The 15,936-nt window shown below is 39.9% G+C and overlaps 1 protein-coding gene across 2 annotated transcripts in view; it reads right to left on the bottom strand.

Moving 5' to 3' along the window:
- ascc3 (activating signal cointegrator 1 complex subunit 3) overlaps positions 1-15,936 on the bottom strand; it is a 124,460-nt gene that overhangs the window by 91,422 nt on the left and 17,102 nt on the right. For both annotated transcript variants that reach the window (XM_062398890.1, XM_062398891.1), the window contains exons 5-8: positions 14,554-14,671; positions 4,367-4,559; positions 3,615-3,750; positions 2,162-2,287 (exon numbers count right to left, since the gene is read on the bottom strand). In XM_062398890.1, coding sequence (XP_062254874.1) covers positions 2,162-2,287; positions 3,615-3,750; positions 4,367-4,559; positions 14,554-14,671 — 573 coding nt within the window. The remainder of the gene's footprint in view (positions 1-2,161; positions 2,288-3,614; positions 3,751-4,366; positions 4,560-14,553; positions 14,672-15,936) is intronic.

The raw sequence follows: 15,936 nt of genomic DNA, 5'->3' as shown, positions 1-15,936 counted from the left end.
AACACAAAACAGCAACAGGTTAGATAAACAGTAAGCTCCTTGTGGACAACTCCACAAAGCACGAGGCCAGTTTCACAAAATCTATAACATCTAAATTTCTAAGCACAAAGACTATAAACAAAGACCTACATACATCGCAGCATATATTCCCACCGTGAATGCGTGAACAAGATCACAGAATTGGAACTGTTCAAAAAATGAAAAGCAAGAACATCACCAAAACAAGCTAGAGGTGACTGTGATGGCTGGGCCAGGTGCTTTGAACAGAGGCATAACATTTCAGCAAGGCTGCTCTGATTCCTCCAAGACAAAAGACAGCCTTGAAGACCAAAAGCTGTGACTGATGCGCGAGCCAAGAGGAGCCTGATGTGGGCTGAAACTCAACATGCTGCCAAGGATTTTATAAAACATATTATATTTATATACTGCATCCTGTCCTTTGTGAAAGCCGCCTCTCAGCATTAAAGTACTAGTTAAACATTTTGGTAAACATGCTCATTTGAAAATTAGTTTAATTCACTATCCAACAAAGCAACACTATAAGAATTATACAACCAATGGCTACAAACAAAGTACCACATACCATCATGGCAGAAAGAAATGAGAGAGAGCAGCAAGAAGACAGGTACTAATTATACACGGTTGAGTAATTGTCCATTTAACTTGAAAACGCTCACCTCCCTATCATAGAGTCAGTGTTCAGTAATAAACATGTGGATGTGAATTTAATTGTGTATGCATTACACACAACACGGCTAGAAACCCAGATCGCTTACTTTAGCTTTGCTTTGTTTGTACATGATTTGCCATTGGCAGCTCTGCTAGATTAAAACTCATTCATGAGCCAAAACCAAATTACATTGCAATGTCATAAATATTAAATATGGACTTATGTTTTATTTATTATCTTTAGTAGTAAATGTCAATGTGGCAAGTTTAATCTGCCCGAGTTTACCTCCACAGCCAAATGGGAGTGAGACACATTTTGAAATTTCTTGTGAATTGCCCTAAGTCCTTTTTTTATAACAAAGAAAAATGTACACAATTTTTTACACTCATTAGAAATATGACATATAAGTTGGTGTTCTCTATAAAGTATTTTAAATGATATTGTAATCTACAGCTGTTTTGCTAAATTACAATGTGTACTGGAGCTCAGGAGGCCAACAGAGTGCAGTGCTGAAGAGCCCAGGCATCATGGTCTAAACGAGGGAACCCAGCAAAGTGTTAAGTCTGACACTGCTGTTTGCGTACTGCTTCCGTTTTAATAGAGAAATAGATTTTTAAAATGCCAACTAATCTGCACTCAGGGGTTTGATTTTAATTTGACAGCCATCAACACTGGAGATCCAGCTCAACAATCCAAGCCAACAGCTTTGGCTGTGCTGAGCCGACGAGCCGGTTTTTCAGCCTGATTATGCTGCTTGCGACCCTGTGGACAATGTAATTTACTGTTGAACTTTGGAAGCCAAATGGGCCGGAGACAACGCAGTAAGATATTCTACTTCGCAGCCAAAGCCAGAAATAAAAAACGCTCAGCCAAAAGTTCCACAGGGGATATTGACGATAGGGGCTACTGTAGCTCTGGAGAGGGGGAGGTCTGGTCGCAGGTCAATTTGTCCATCAAATTACTTATGTAGCAAAAGTAGCACACACCAGTTATTTGCTGTTATTTTCTGTTTTTTCTTTGCCTGGAAGTACTACTAAAATATACTTTGTATAATTCTTTAGATAGTGAATAGGTTATTGTGTGTTTTGATTCAGTGTAGACACTTCTTGTTTACAGGCAACATCATAGAGACGTAAATCGTATTTTCCTACATTTACTTTGCAATTTCAGAAGTAAATGGTTACTTCTGCCAGAATTATTGTCAATGGATCTCTGCACTGTACAATCGTGTCATAATGAACTGCAGCTTCAAAGCAAAAAATGGGAAAAAGGAGAGTGTGTCATAACAATGTATCTTATAGTGTTGCCTTTGTGGCTGCAAATCATTAAGGACATATTCCTCATTAGACTCACCTTCTCTGATGTCAGAAACATCAATTTAATTTTTCAAAACCAGTATTCTTCTTACCCAAATGTACAAACTCACACACTGACACAAAGTGCAAACACACACACACATACCAACAAACACAAGTATACAGCAGCTCTTACCTCGTCGAGTTCAGAGATGTAGATTGGCTTCTCTTCAAAGCCGATAGGCATGGCATCGCTGGGTGGGATCTCCACCTGTTCGTACATCTTGTTGTTCTCTCTGGTGATTCCCTCAGGCAGCAAAATCTGAGTGTCACACAAAAAAAAAATAAAGAAAAGTCATGACCCCTTCGATTCAACAAACTTTTACAAATAGTTAATGCTTGCTTAAGAATATGAAACAGTTCAATTGGACTTTTCCAACAATTCAAAACTCTAACCTATTTCATTTTAACAACCCAATTAAATAGATTACAGTAAAATATCTGATCATACTGTATTTAATTCTATAACAAATCATACAAAAAGTAGAATAATGCTATAAATAATAAGATTTACATGAAACATTTTTGGCACTCTTCATAAGATGAAGTGAAATTGATTCAGAAATGTGATTCATGGCGTGGAGCTTCATTTTGTTGATTTTAGGAGATTGAGTGTATATTACTAAACAGGGAGGGATTATATGGACAAACATCAGTTCATAAAAAAAATGACTGTTTTAACAAAAACTGTAGGAGAGAAGTCAATGTTTTGTCTCAGAGAAGAACATCATCCATAGCTTGAGTTTTGCAGCAGGACTGTCGAACTAATTCAAATCTAAAAAATGAGAGTCCATGTACGACCTTTACATGAAATGTAAGTTATAGACAACCAAACTTATTTTGTGACTAAATTAACCTTTAAATTCAATCAATTAAGCTAAAGCCCACAACACATTTTACGCACTGTAGGTTTTGATTTGATTATGGGCTGCACCAAACCAAATTTGATAATTGTTGGTGAAATCTTTCAGCCTCAGACACAATAATGCAAAATTACATGTGGCATTTTTTGAATAAAGAAACAAAAGCTTTGTCATTATAGTCAAAAACTGATATCTTACTGTATGATATCAAGATTGTGTAAGTCCCATCTCTCACAGTGTGACATGACTGATGTTATCACGCGGTGTCTAGGGCCCTTAAAGGTATCGAGGTGGGATCATCCTCGCAGCCGAGATAAATCAACCGCCTTCCCCTGAAGTCGTCAAAGATTCAGAGGATAAGAGAATCCTGCATCACTCCAACCAAAGAGCTTTCTCCTTCTGAACATTTCAATCTAACTGAAAAAGGAGGAATCTCTGTCTGTCTGTAGTTCCATTATCTGAAGAACTGCTCAGCTGATCCACTTCACACTTGGTGGATGTATCGCATGGTATACAAATTGGAGGGCACAGATCTGAGAGCGTGACTTACAAAACCATGTCCACAGATTTCTCACATTTACACTTCTCCCCTCTGCTGGCCTTGGGGGGGCTCGGTTTCTCTGTGCTTTGGATATGTCACTGGGAAATTTTGCGACCGAGATTGGACGAACGCAGGCCAAGCTTATTGTCGCTGGTCAATAAGATGAGTTAAAAATCCAGTCTTACCCTGGCTCCTCCAACAAATGCAGGCATATTTGTGGCCTCCGTGAGGACGTCGTAGACGTTGGGATACTTGATTCGTTGGTACACTCTTTCTCTGCCTAGTACAGGCTCACGTCGTGCCGTCAGAAGGGCCTGCTCCCTGTGCAAGAAAACAAAGGACAGGAAATATTCAGATAGGATAGTTAATGTAAATCAACGGTACATGATGCATAGACAAAGCTGGAAAGAGGAAAGACGTGAGCATTTCAAAAGAGAGATAAAGAAAGTTTAAACAACCACCAGTGTTACCTCAACGTGTTTATGATGGGCCCAAAATGAAGCCAATGTCACTGCTGCAATCACTGGGATTTTTTTAAAATTACTAATGCAGTTGAGGGATGATTCAGATGAAGAAGCAAAGATATGAAGCATTATGTATCCTCCTAAAGTGGCTTACCTCTCTACTAATCTTTTCCTGCACACTGTGCTGGATTTGGCCATGCTACGTTTTTAATTAAACAGATCACTGCTTTTTTTTCATCCTCTGAAATTAAAGTTTAGGAAAATCCTTCACAAGAGGAGATGTGGCAAGCTGTAGTATCCTTAAGATTTTGTTTTTTACTCTTCCAAAGCCAAGTAGTCATGAAAAATGCAGAAGCTTGCTGGTTTTGTTGTGCGGCTACCGGAAACCACAGGTGGAGACGGACAGACAGACACACACAGAGAACAAGGAGGAGAAAAAAAGGACAGAGGAAAAATGTGGAGGGATGATATACCGGTGGGCTCTCATCTCTCTGGGGTCGAAGGTCATAAAAGGATCCGAGATGTCGCCATCGTCTGTTCCTTTGCCTTTCTTCCTCTCTCTCTTCTCCTCCCTGCGGTAAACCTTCATCATCTGTTTTTCCTGCTCCGACTGGATGGTCACCTGGCACCCGTAGATAGGCTTCATTTCCCCTTTTTGGCTCGGATCTGGCAGAAATACAAACATAAGCATCTTGTAAATGAAAGGTTGAAAAGTATGAGTATGTGAGATTATATCAATTTTTCATATGAATACTATGAATATCAATGCACCTGACTACAAAGTACTACAATGACAAAGGATGTCCTGTGTATGATAGAGTACGCTTGTAACAATATGCGAGTGACAAGTATATGGGTGAAGTTATGACATACATTCGAACAAAAAAACGGTATTTATCATACATTTTCAATCTGAACTGCTTATAAGACAACTTCAGAAAAACTCACAACTATCAGACACTGGACGAGGGGAGTGTGGGTGGGCGACTGTTTCTGTAACATTCCAACAAATCCACAATCTGACATTCCTAACCACGTAAGTACAAATGTCATGAGAAATGTGAGTGAGAATCATGTAACTTCCTTTGTTTCTCGCTTAACGTGCAGGAATAATAGATTCACAAGAAGTAAATAAGTAGTTTATGAATAATACAGGCAAAATAATTCACAAGAGCCTGATGAATTACTAATTTAATTGAATTAATCATCTCTTTGTTTTCCCTGTGACACCTGCCATGAATCATACTTAAAGGTAATGAGTATAGATGATTTAACTTCAACATCCTCAGCCTCTGAAGTGAGCAGCTTTTATCTCTGGATGAACACTTCTGATGACATTGAGACAACACGAAGACAGACTGCGTTAGTAAAAACTGATTCATACATCTGCGGTCATCTTGATAGCCCCCTGATGTCAGGTGCACGTGGCAGAGCAGGGGTTAATGTCCCCTATTGCGGTCTCCCTGTTTGAGGCACAACAGCTCAATAAAAGGCAGAATTGCTCTTGAAAACAGATGAGATCTGATGATTGTACCACGGCTCGGGCTGATTGACTGAATGATTTCTTCTTTATCTTGCCTAGCAGCTAAACCTGCCGCAACTGCCTCCCTTTCATTCTCCCCCCTCCCTTCATGTCACTCTTAGCCTCCCTCCCATTACCTCTCCAACTCCCAACCCTTTAACTCTGTCACCCTCTATACAGCAATTCTTATGTCTAAACAATTCCTGTTCCTGTACTTTCCCTCTCTCTGGGACCCATTACGCCTTGTTATGTGTCACAAACTGCAACTGGCTCCAAATTACCAGGATCCACATTTCCACTGACGAAAACGGTTCCACAATCACTGAAGATTATGCCTAGATAGCATGAAATCGTCTTGTAAACAGGCAAAATCCTTTTTCAACCCAATTTTTTTTTTTATTGTCAAATTTCCTAAAAAGTATTCCTCAAAGTCAACATATAGTGGAGTCTTTAACTATGGAACTGCAATAACCACAAGATCCTACATTTCTAGCCTCAGGGCCTTTTATGAAATGTAAGACACACAAATTAAGCTAAACTAGTTTTTTGTTGTTTGTGATCACTGCTGAATTTGATAGAAGGAAAGACTCATCATAAGTAAAATAACATCATATAACATCATATATATAGCACATCTACAGATTATAAATCAAAAAGGCCTGTATGTAGAGAAAAAGTAAAATATGAACAAACAATAAACACCAGCAAAGATGAAAACTGCAAGCAATAGTTCAAATTACAACAACCAACAAGTACAAAACAAGTACAAAACATGATATATGTGTTCAATAATTCAGTATGTCCGACAAAGGGTGTCATAAATATTGAAATGGCCTTTTGATTGATTTGAAACAAGGCTCCTCACCCCTGAGTTAATAGGACCATCACCTTGAGTGTGTGTGTGCATCTGTTTGCTGGTCTCACGCGCTCCCTCACATTTATTTACTCATTAGTCGAGCATGTCACCATTCAGGATCACTTCAGCCCACGTTAATGCTTGGATAAGAATCGAAATGAACACAGTAAGTGGTCTACTTGATTACTAAGAGTGAAATATTTAAACTGCATTTATGTAGAAACGATTCTGTGTCAAGCTTTTGTGCAACTCATTGAATCACAGAAATCATTCGACCTCAGTCCAGTCCATCTAAGTAATTGACCACTATCGCACTGATTACTTATAATCAATTAAGTGTTTTATTCATTTTAAATACATGAACCCTAAATTTTAACTGAAGTGACCATTTCAATTTTTGGTTTATAAATCATCAATGCATAAGGAAAAAAAGTGAGATTTAAATTTAACCATGGAATAATGTATAGCTGATGGTTATTCATTGTGTTCATATTAATGCTGTGGCGGAGGCAATATGGCAAAAATCAACTTCATACTTCCATTAACACAAAACTCAATTAATCATCTATAACCCTTTAATTTGAAAGGTTACAACATTAAACAGCCATTATATCTATATAACGGCTGTTTGATGTTTTTGGGATGAGCCATATGGCCTCGTTGGTGGTCTCCCTGTGTAGCTATTTACCATCAGCACTGTGAACATTCGTTACAGTGACACACTGACTTTCTGTAGGGTGAAGAAATGACACTAAAAAGACTAGAAAGTGTACAAATGCACACATTTAGCCTTCAATCAGCTGTATGACAAAGACAAATCAAATGCTAATGAAATATCTCTGTCCGTCTGCTCCTACAGTGGTTTAATAATTTACATTTTATTATTCTCACACACAATTCATACAGATTTGGAGAAAATGTAAGTGTTTAAAGAATAACAAATCCATGAATCCATAAATTCACAAAGTGTGTTAGACCTTTAACTGAGCGCCTTATTGTCATGTGTGCTGAGCATTGAGGATGATGCGACACCTCCTGCGTCCACTGAGTTCTTCTCTGTATTGGTTGTCAGACTCTCAACTGTGAGCGGACCTTTCATTTGAGAAGCAGAGAAAAGGCTCCGATCATCACGTTCAGGAAAATGGTCTAAATGCTAGTCAGAGAAACGTGGCATCATCTTGTTGAATGCATGACAGAACCATTTGCCATCAAGACTACGAAACTGATTAAGGTTACGTTTCCTGCAGACAGCCCTCAACACCAACTGTACCGCACTTGAACAGAAACAGGTATATAGCTAATGAGCCATTCAAAGGCACTTGCACACACAAACACAGACACTCAATGGGAGGCGATTTCTTTCAGGGTGGAGCTGTCAGCGCCCCACAGGGCTTCACCTCCCAGTCTGTCTCCTTGCGGTATTAGAGAAGTGATATGGACTTTCACAATGGATTTCCTAACACCAGACATGCAAAAGTAAAGTTAAGTAAACAAACAGAAGTTATGTTGAAGTTGAGTTACTTTTACAATGAAAGTAAAGTTGTAAAGTTGTTATGTGAAAAGTGTACATGGAAACATCACCTATATATTCCTAACACCTAATATTAGTTTATAATCAAACTTGGCTGGATTGTTTGTTTTTGAAAGCACGGTTGAGGGGAACTCAACAGGGTTCATTTATCTTAAACTGTAAACTGCACTTCATCGCTTACTGTGGCAGAAATGAGAAATAACCCCATGATGATGTCACTGACAACTCCATCGGACTTGACGGGCAGTGCACTACTTTCCATCAAATGTAGGTTTGCAGTCAGAGACAGCCGGATTGTAAAGGTTATAACGTACAGATGACAGACGCGTAAGCACAACTATATACATTATATTAGAATAGATTTTCAATTCAAAGATCTCCTGAATTATCGAGCAGCAGATGAAAACATTTGGTCTGTGTCTCTTTTTAGCATCATTCCATTTAGCACTGCCTCTATCATCCATATAAATGTGAAGAGGAGCCACTTTGATCAACATGCCAGTGCCAAGCTGCTAACTGCAATTTAAAAGCTAATCAGCAAGAGACAGGCATTCCCACTAAATCCCACTCTTCCTGATGGCATGCAAATAGTGGAAAATTTAATCAGCCTTTTTTAACCCCCTCTGACTTCACCCTCAGTTGTCAAGGCAACACTAATCTCATACACTGTCTGGCAAGGGAAATATTCAACACTGATCAAAACTTCTTCACAATGGGAATGAAATCAGGTTTAGTTAGGGGTGTGACTAAAGCTGAACCTTGTTTTCTTTGGGGCAAAATATATATATATAAAAAAAATGATTCACATAAAAGTCGGTATTTTAAATACACACATACATTTGTACGGTTGTGTCAAGTCCATCAAACCTGTCATCTTGCCAGGTTCGAACATTAAGGTAATGAGGGAGTTCAGATTTAAATCCAGGTCCCTGTGTATTCAGAAGCACATGACGGTCTGAACTGTAATTTCTCTTCTAACATCAAGCAGCTGAAATTGAACATCAGCCCAGAACCGCTTACTGATTTTGTTCATTTTACAAGATTATTTTTTTTTATCAACTTACTTACTCACTGCTAAGAAACCATTGCCAGTTTGTTAATAGATGAAATCATATTATACTTCTAAGGAATTTATTTGGTGCCACCCACATATGAGTTATCTCACATTGCCAAAATGCAGAGTATTGTAGTATAATGTAAGATGGAGTGGATATCTAAACCTAAAGAGACTCTGTATAGGGCACCATACAAACTCAGGTAATCGACAAGAAAAACTTAAAACTAAATGCAGATAATTCCTCAAAAACACTATTAGAATGAAAAAGCATCTGTGTAAAGTTGGTCTGTAACATAGAAAACACATGAGTCGATCTTAGGATTGACTTTCAGAGAATTGCCACACAAAGGTCTGGACATTTTCTGGAGTTGCCAATCAAATATCAAGAATGCAGCAGGATATTCTTTGGTCAGACGCGTTTACAACAACAGACCAATCTGGAGTTTTCAGGCATAAAGGACTCAACTTTCAGGAAGTCAATGTCTTTGTGGTCTTTAATGTGTATAGCTCTTCTTTTTCCATCCTGAGATATTTGTATTCTTTATGGTATATATATATTTTTTCAGTTGAATGTTAGAAACATAGTTAGCGTGCACACTTGCAAGGATCCTGTAAATCCTTCGGATAATCTCCACTTTGTATTTTCACGCGGGCTCATTTGGACATTATCCCGATTTTTTAGCGGTCTAGCAAGAAAAACTTTGAGTTAAAATAATGTCCACAGCCCCTGACTATGGAATTTGTGTGCTCACAGTCAGCCCCTCCCGATAATTACAGGAGTTTATTCAGTGCAGGTCTAAAAGCAGCAATAGTCACACAAACATTTTAGTCATTGGTGTTGTATATTCAAGAAAGCTTATTGTACAGCTTCCATGCTTTCAGCAAGAAGGTGGTGCACTCAACTATTCGAGACTTAAAGAATAACTTCACCCTGTCCAACATTACTGCTTTGTATTAACAGCTCTGTGATACAGCCTGCCACTGAGTTATATGGCAAGAGTGAAAAACAGCAGCATTTAACTTCAGGAGGTCAATTACTTGAGTCATACATATAACCCTGTCAACAGAAGGCGGCCATAAAAGCCAGCAGACTAGATGATGAGACTGCTCATCGTCATAAAAAAGAAAGGAAGGACTCTGAAAGTGTTTAAACTAATGAGCTTATCGGTTATTGGAGAGTTTAAGAATATAATAGTGATTTGTCTGCCATTTCTAACTAGGGCTGCAGGATATTAGGAACAAATGCGATATGCGATAACGTTGTTGAATATCGCGATGACGATATGACTTGCGATAAATAACCATAAACCGTCCCTGGCTATGGACACAGATACCATGGACAGCTCCACAAACTGAGGGAGAAGGCGCAAAGCCCAGCCGCAGCACCACCAGGTCTGGACAGACACCGGGCAGCCAATGCACAATCCACTAAATCCACTCAGTGTTAAGGTATTTATTTACAGTTTGCATCAAATCAAACCAAGCGCCCCGACATCTCCTCTAGCTCGCCATACATTGACTCGGTTTGTGCGTTTGTGTGGGTTAGGGCTAGGGTTAACCCTGTACCACTGGGGGTCAACAAATAATGAATTACTGATTTAATAAATCGGATTATTCACAGCATAACTGGTCGTTTTCTTGGAGCTGACGTAACAGCAACATCTCTGGCTCCACTAATTATTTCCCTGTCTAATATTATAAATAATGCATCTTTCAGTGATTTAATCCCATAAATGAATGGCTGCTCGTCTGTACTGATCAGCGCATGTATTTTCACAAACCCTGTTTTAAAATCTATATTTAGGACCTGTGAATTTCAAATGACTGCAGGATGAATCTGTGTGACTTTAAATAGTTGCTGGGATTATTCTGACAAAGCAGGAGCTCTCTCCTCTAATCTTCAGCCGCTTCTTGATGCTTACCTTGCATATGGATCAGAGAACAGCTCCGGCAAGGAAAAATTATCCAACCTTATCTTACGAGCAATATATTCCCCTACTTATTGCTTCACTCTGCACACTAAGGAGGCGAAAAACAAGAAGAGGAGTCAAACTCCTCAGGACCGAGGGAACAGCAGGTCGAGACAAAATGCTGGCTCAGGAAGGAAGACGACATGTGAAATAAAAAAAAAATAGCAGGGCGGTGCTATGAGGGCTGCTTTAGTTCAACTCACTATCAAGCCTCCTAAAGTAAAATCTCATACAAAATCAATGAATTTAGCTTTAAGCCACCCAGAGTGCCAGTTTAACTACAGCAAAAGTCAGTGTAAACCTATTCCACACAAGATCCTGAGCTTATTTGGCCTTAGCAACACCATGCACATGTCAGCCTTTTTCTCTATTAGTATGGCGTGGTATTCCATACTAATAGAGAAAAAGTCCTTAGCCCAAGTGAAGGAGTTCAAGTACCTTGGGGTCTTGTTCGCGAGTGAGGGTACTATGGAGCGTGAGATTGGCCGGAGAATCGGAGCAGCGGGGGCGGTATTGCGTTCGCTTTACCGCACCGTTGTAACGAAAAGATCTACCGGTCGATCTTCGTTCCTATCCTCACCTATGGTCATGAGGGCTGGGTGATGACCGAAAGGACGAGATCGCGGGTACAAGCGGCCGAGATGAGTTTTCTCAGAAGGGTGGCTGGCGTCTCACTTAGGGATAGGGTGAGAAGCTCAGCCATCCGTGAGGAACTCGGATTAGAGCCGCTGCTCCTTTACTTAGAAAGGAGTCAGCTGAAGTGGTTCGGGCATCTGGTAAGGATGCCCACTGGGCGCCTTCCTTGGGAGGTGTTTCAGGCACGTCCAGTGGGGAGGAGACCTCGGGGAAGACCCAGGACTAGGTGGAGAGATTATATCTCAACACTGGCCTGGGAACGCCTCGGGATCCCCCCGTCAGAGTTTGTCAATGTGGCCCGGGAAAGGGAAGTCTGGGGCCCCCTGCTTGAGCTGCTCCCCCCGCGACCCGACCCCGGATAAGCGGACGAAAATGAGGTGAGAGATGAGATGAGATTCGATTATTTCTCTTATTCATGAGAGGTCTTGAAGCAGGAACCAAAATAGAGAGCCTGCCCACAAGGGAAGCATTAGTCTGGTCTTCATCGCTCCAGGTAGATGGCATAAAGGACGTGAAAGAAATAATGAATAAGTGGGTTGAAGTAAAGGGCCAATCTTTAGGTAATAGCCTTTCAGTGGATTGAGACATTTCAGTAGCATGTAGAAAGCATGAGCGTTACACAGCTCCTACAGCATACTGACAGTGATGGGCAGCTGGGGTGTATTAAATAGAAAGCATCTCTAAATGTTAATTTATCAAAAGATCTGTATTCCAATTTACACCAACGGTTTTCTGCTTTCTGTCCGACATGTCTTCTGAAGGGAGAATAGCGAGTCTTTAATAGGAAAAGATGCCTAAGGGGAATTTAAACATGATTTGTAGTACAGCAGGACACATGGTGTAAATTGTTGCACATCCTCATTATGAGTTATGACCCAACCTTGCAAAATTAAGCAATGTGCCTTCTTGACAGAAAACGGAAAAAAATGACATGTCTTTCTTGTCCAAGTGTAATTAAAGGCTTGCCTATTGACGAGTCAGCTGACTCATGGCCACTGTGCTGAGCATCGTACAAGAAGTCTAACCAGAACAGAAACATCCTAGAGCTGCTATGTTGTCAGATGGTAAAATACCAATTAAAGTGCCTACAATATAATTTAACCGGTATTATTTATTTGATGCCCAGAAAAATAAATCACTCACAAGCATATAATGGATTACTTACAAGACATATCCTATTGCTAATGTCTGAGTGTGCTATGAGAAACATTAATATTAAAACTATTATAAGTGTTTATATTAATATTGTAATAATAATAATATCGGCATCATATTGGTCCTAAATTATATGAAAATGCATATTTTCACAATGCACAATGGCCAGTATCTGTATTCAGTATTCACATCTGCTGATCTGACCAATGCTTCCTAAAAAAGCAAGAAACGCTAATTTGCATAAAGCTGGGCGGGGTCATCTACAAAGTCATCTCAAAGAGTTTAGATATTCATCAGCCGCATTTAGATCAAGTGTCTATAAATGGAAACTATTTATTTCTGAGTTCTGACTCCAAAAGCATGATGCAAAATGCTCAGTGAGATAAAAAGAAGCCCGGAGTGGCAGAAAAAGCATTGAAATTATAATTGGAGCTGGTAAACACATCTCTCTTCATGAGTCCATCATACACAATTCATGGTGCACGGTTGCATGAATTATGGTGTCAGAAGCAAGAACACAGAGGAAGCCACTGCTGTCCATCTTCAGTGTATCAGCATTATTCATTTGTTTATGTGCAGTCTGGACAGTATTTGGACAGTGACACAATCTGAAATAATATAATGGATAATACTTGTCAGATATAAATATCAGCTTTACAGAGTTTGGAGGACAAAGCTTTGTTTAGGTTTTGAGTTTTGTGAAAAATCCTCACATCCATGACTCCTACACACAGGTATCACCAGGAGCTTTCCAGGTGATTCTTTGATACAGCTTCACTGCAGTGTACCCCAGCTGCTGTTTGTTATTGGTTCTCTGCCAGTAGCCTTATTGTTACTGAGTGCACTTCAGCTCAATCGGACTTGGATCAGGCAAACCACCCTCGCAAATTGTCTAGCTCTTCATCCTGAAAACATGAGATGCTTTATCCATATGGATAGAAGCCGTTTGTCCCAATGGATGATAAAATGCCGTCCTGTGGGTTTTGAAGTGTTGGCTCAAAAGGAAGGCTCCTGCATACATCAATCAATCAAGCCAGTTTGCCAGTTCCATTGGCAGCCCTACACTGTAGACCGAGGAAATTATAAAAAAAACACATTTGACAGATGAAGTGGTGGCTTTGGGTCTTGAGCTGTTCCTTTTTCTCTACACTTTCCTGTTTCGTCCTGACAGGTTGATATTTGTCTCATCAGTCCATTCAACTTTGTTCTGGAATTATCTGGTTTCTTTTTGTGTGCTCTTTATAACTGTAACCTGACATTTCTGTTTTTAATGCTGACAACAAATTTGCATTATGTGGTGAATCCTTTGTTTTTTTTAATTTAAGGAAACATGTACACCAACATCCTGGGGAGTACTATCAAGAATGGGTTTGCACTCTCCACAAGACTGCCGCCCCTTGGCTACCACTTCATTCCTGTGTATAACCATTTTTTTTTTTTTTTAATCTAGCAATGTCAACTACTATTTTATATTGCGATAGATTTTTTTATTATCATGCTCACTCAACTCCATCACAGTCTAATGGTTACAATCAAATCTCAGGTCAGATCTGAGCTCTTTGTGCATAATTAATGTTTAAACGACAAACAGATGCTCAGGAGCAGCGAAGTGTCCAATTCCATTGGCACAATTCAGATTTGGGCATTATGTGTTTAAAGCACTCTCTCTCGCTCTCTCTCTCTCTCTGACACTCACACAGATCTTTAAATGAATCTTCCACCAAATTAAAGCTGAGAGTTGTGTCCATTATTTTATTAGACATTGTTTTTACTTAGGCATATTTACTGAACAACAATAAAATGTGCAATTGTCCAAATACTTGTGGTCTAGACTGTAAATGAATATCTGGAAATCATGACTATTTTGTGTAGTTGATAGGAGTGGAATTTGTGTTACCACGGAGATGACATGGTTGCTATGGTTCCGTCTCACCTGGTGGGAAGCCAATCCTTTCGCCTGGGATAGTGAGGAGGGAGTCCACGATGGCCATCCTTCGCTGGAGGAGGGTGGAGATCATCTCCAGCCCATCTGGTCCCAGCAGCTCGAACAGCTGGAGTAGGAGAGAGGAAGGGGGACCATAAGTCAATGCAGTCATCTCCAGCATCTACATACCACGGCACACTCATCCAAACATGCGTCCACATCCTATGGCTAACCAACACACGAAAATACGCTGCTACTGCCAAGGCTGAGCACCTGGTAATTACCATCCGCCTGGTACAGAATATGCTCTGCCACTTAGCCTCCCAAATATAGCCACCTGGCACTTAGCAAGTGATGGAAAAACAACAGCAAGAATTCCTGTGAACTGCAGCCGCACACAAATAAAAGCATAGCAGAGACAGGGCTGCACAGTCATTCATCAATATCACAGAGAGACAGAATAGAAAAGATGATAAAGTTCTTAGTTTCTAATCGGAAAGTTGAAGACATGAAGGCCTGTAAAACAATGCTGTATTTTCGCCCTCTTTCAGGATTGGTTTCAGCATGCAGGTATGGCTTGCTCTTTCAGTCTGACCTCCCTTGGGAAGGCAACAGTCAGCACAGCGGGGAACTAAAACAACAGAGGTACTTTGATGTCAGGTCAGCCATCTTCTTTGTTGGGGTTATCTTTGTTTCCCTCTGAGGCCTTGTCTATATGGTTTCTAAACTTGTGTCGGTTTGTGCGAATGTCGCCGTTTTATTAGAGTTGTGGGTGATGTAGGAACGAGTGGGAGGTGGTGGTGGGGGGTACACCTGCTCCTACTCAAAGCAATACATGTATATTTTTTTACTCTCATGAATTCTGTCCCTGGAGTTGACTATTAGCTGTGAGTTCTGTTGTGTTTGAGAGGCAGAGTTTCTCCTTCAGATGGATCCCGTTCAGTCTCATTGTGGAGCAGCAGCTGTGTGAAATCTCTGGAAGTGTATCTGTTCTCTGCTCCTTTATCGCTGATAATAGATTCAGCTTTTTCTCCGGCGAATTTGAACCAACTCATTATTGGACATGTGTCAAACATAGGGAGGACTGCACCTCTGAGACCAATTCAACGTGAACTCCAATTTGGGAATATATTCAGGCAGTAATTTTGCGCTGTTAGATTCATGATATGCTAATAAACAGAGCCACACAAAGAGTGCTACAAAATATACAGACTAAAAACTGATTTCCTTCCAACATTTTTTGGCCTAAGTTTATGAACAGAACTATTTGAGATGAACATATTTTATTTCAGGTGTAAAAAATACTGCACATTAACCTGGAAGACTATAAATACTTAAGGGATCCACATTCTGACAGTATACATATATATATATGAATAACCTTTTCAAACA

This window comes from Platichthys flesus, chromosome 11, assembly GCF_949316205.1.
Source record: "Platichthys flesus chromosome 11, fPlaFle2.1, whole genome shotgun sequence".
Taxonomy (NCBI): Eukaryota; Metazoa; Chordata; class Actinopteri; order Pleuronectiformes; family Pleuronectidae; genus Platichthys; species Platichthys flesus.
Note: the sequence above shows the minus strand (reverse complement) of the source record. Positions and strands in the feature narration are given on the sequence as shown.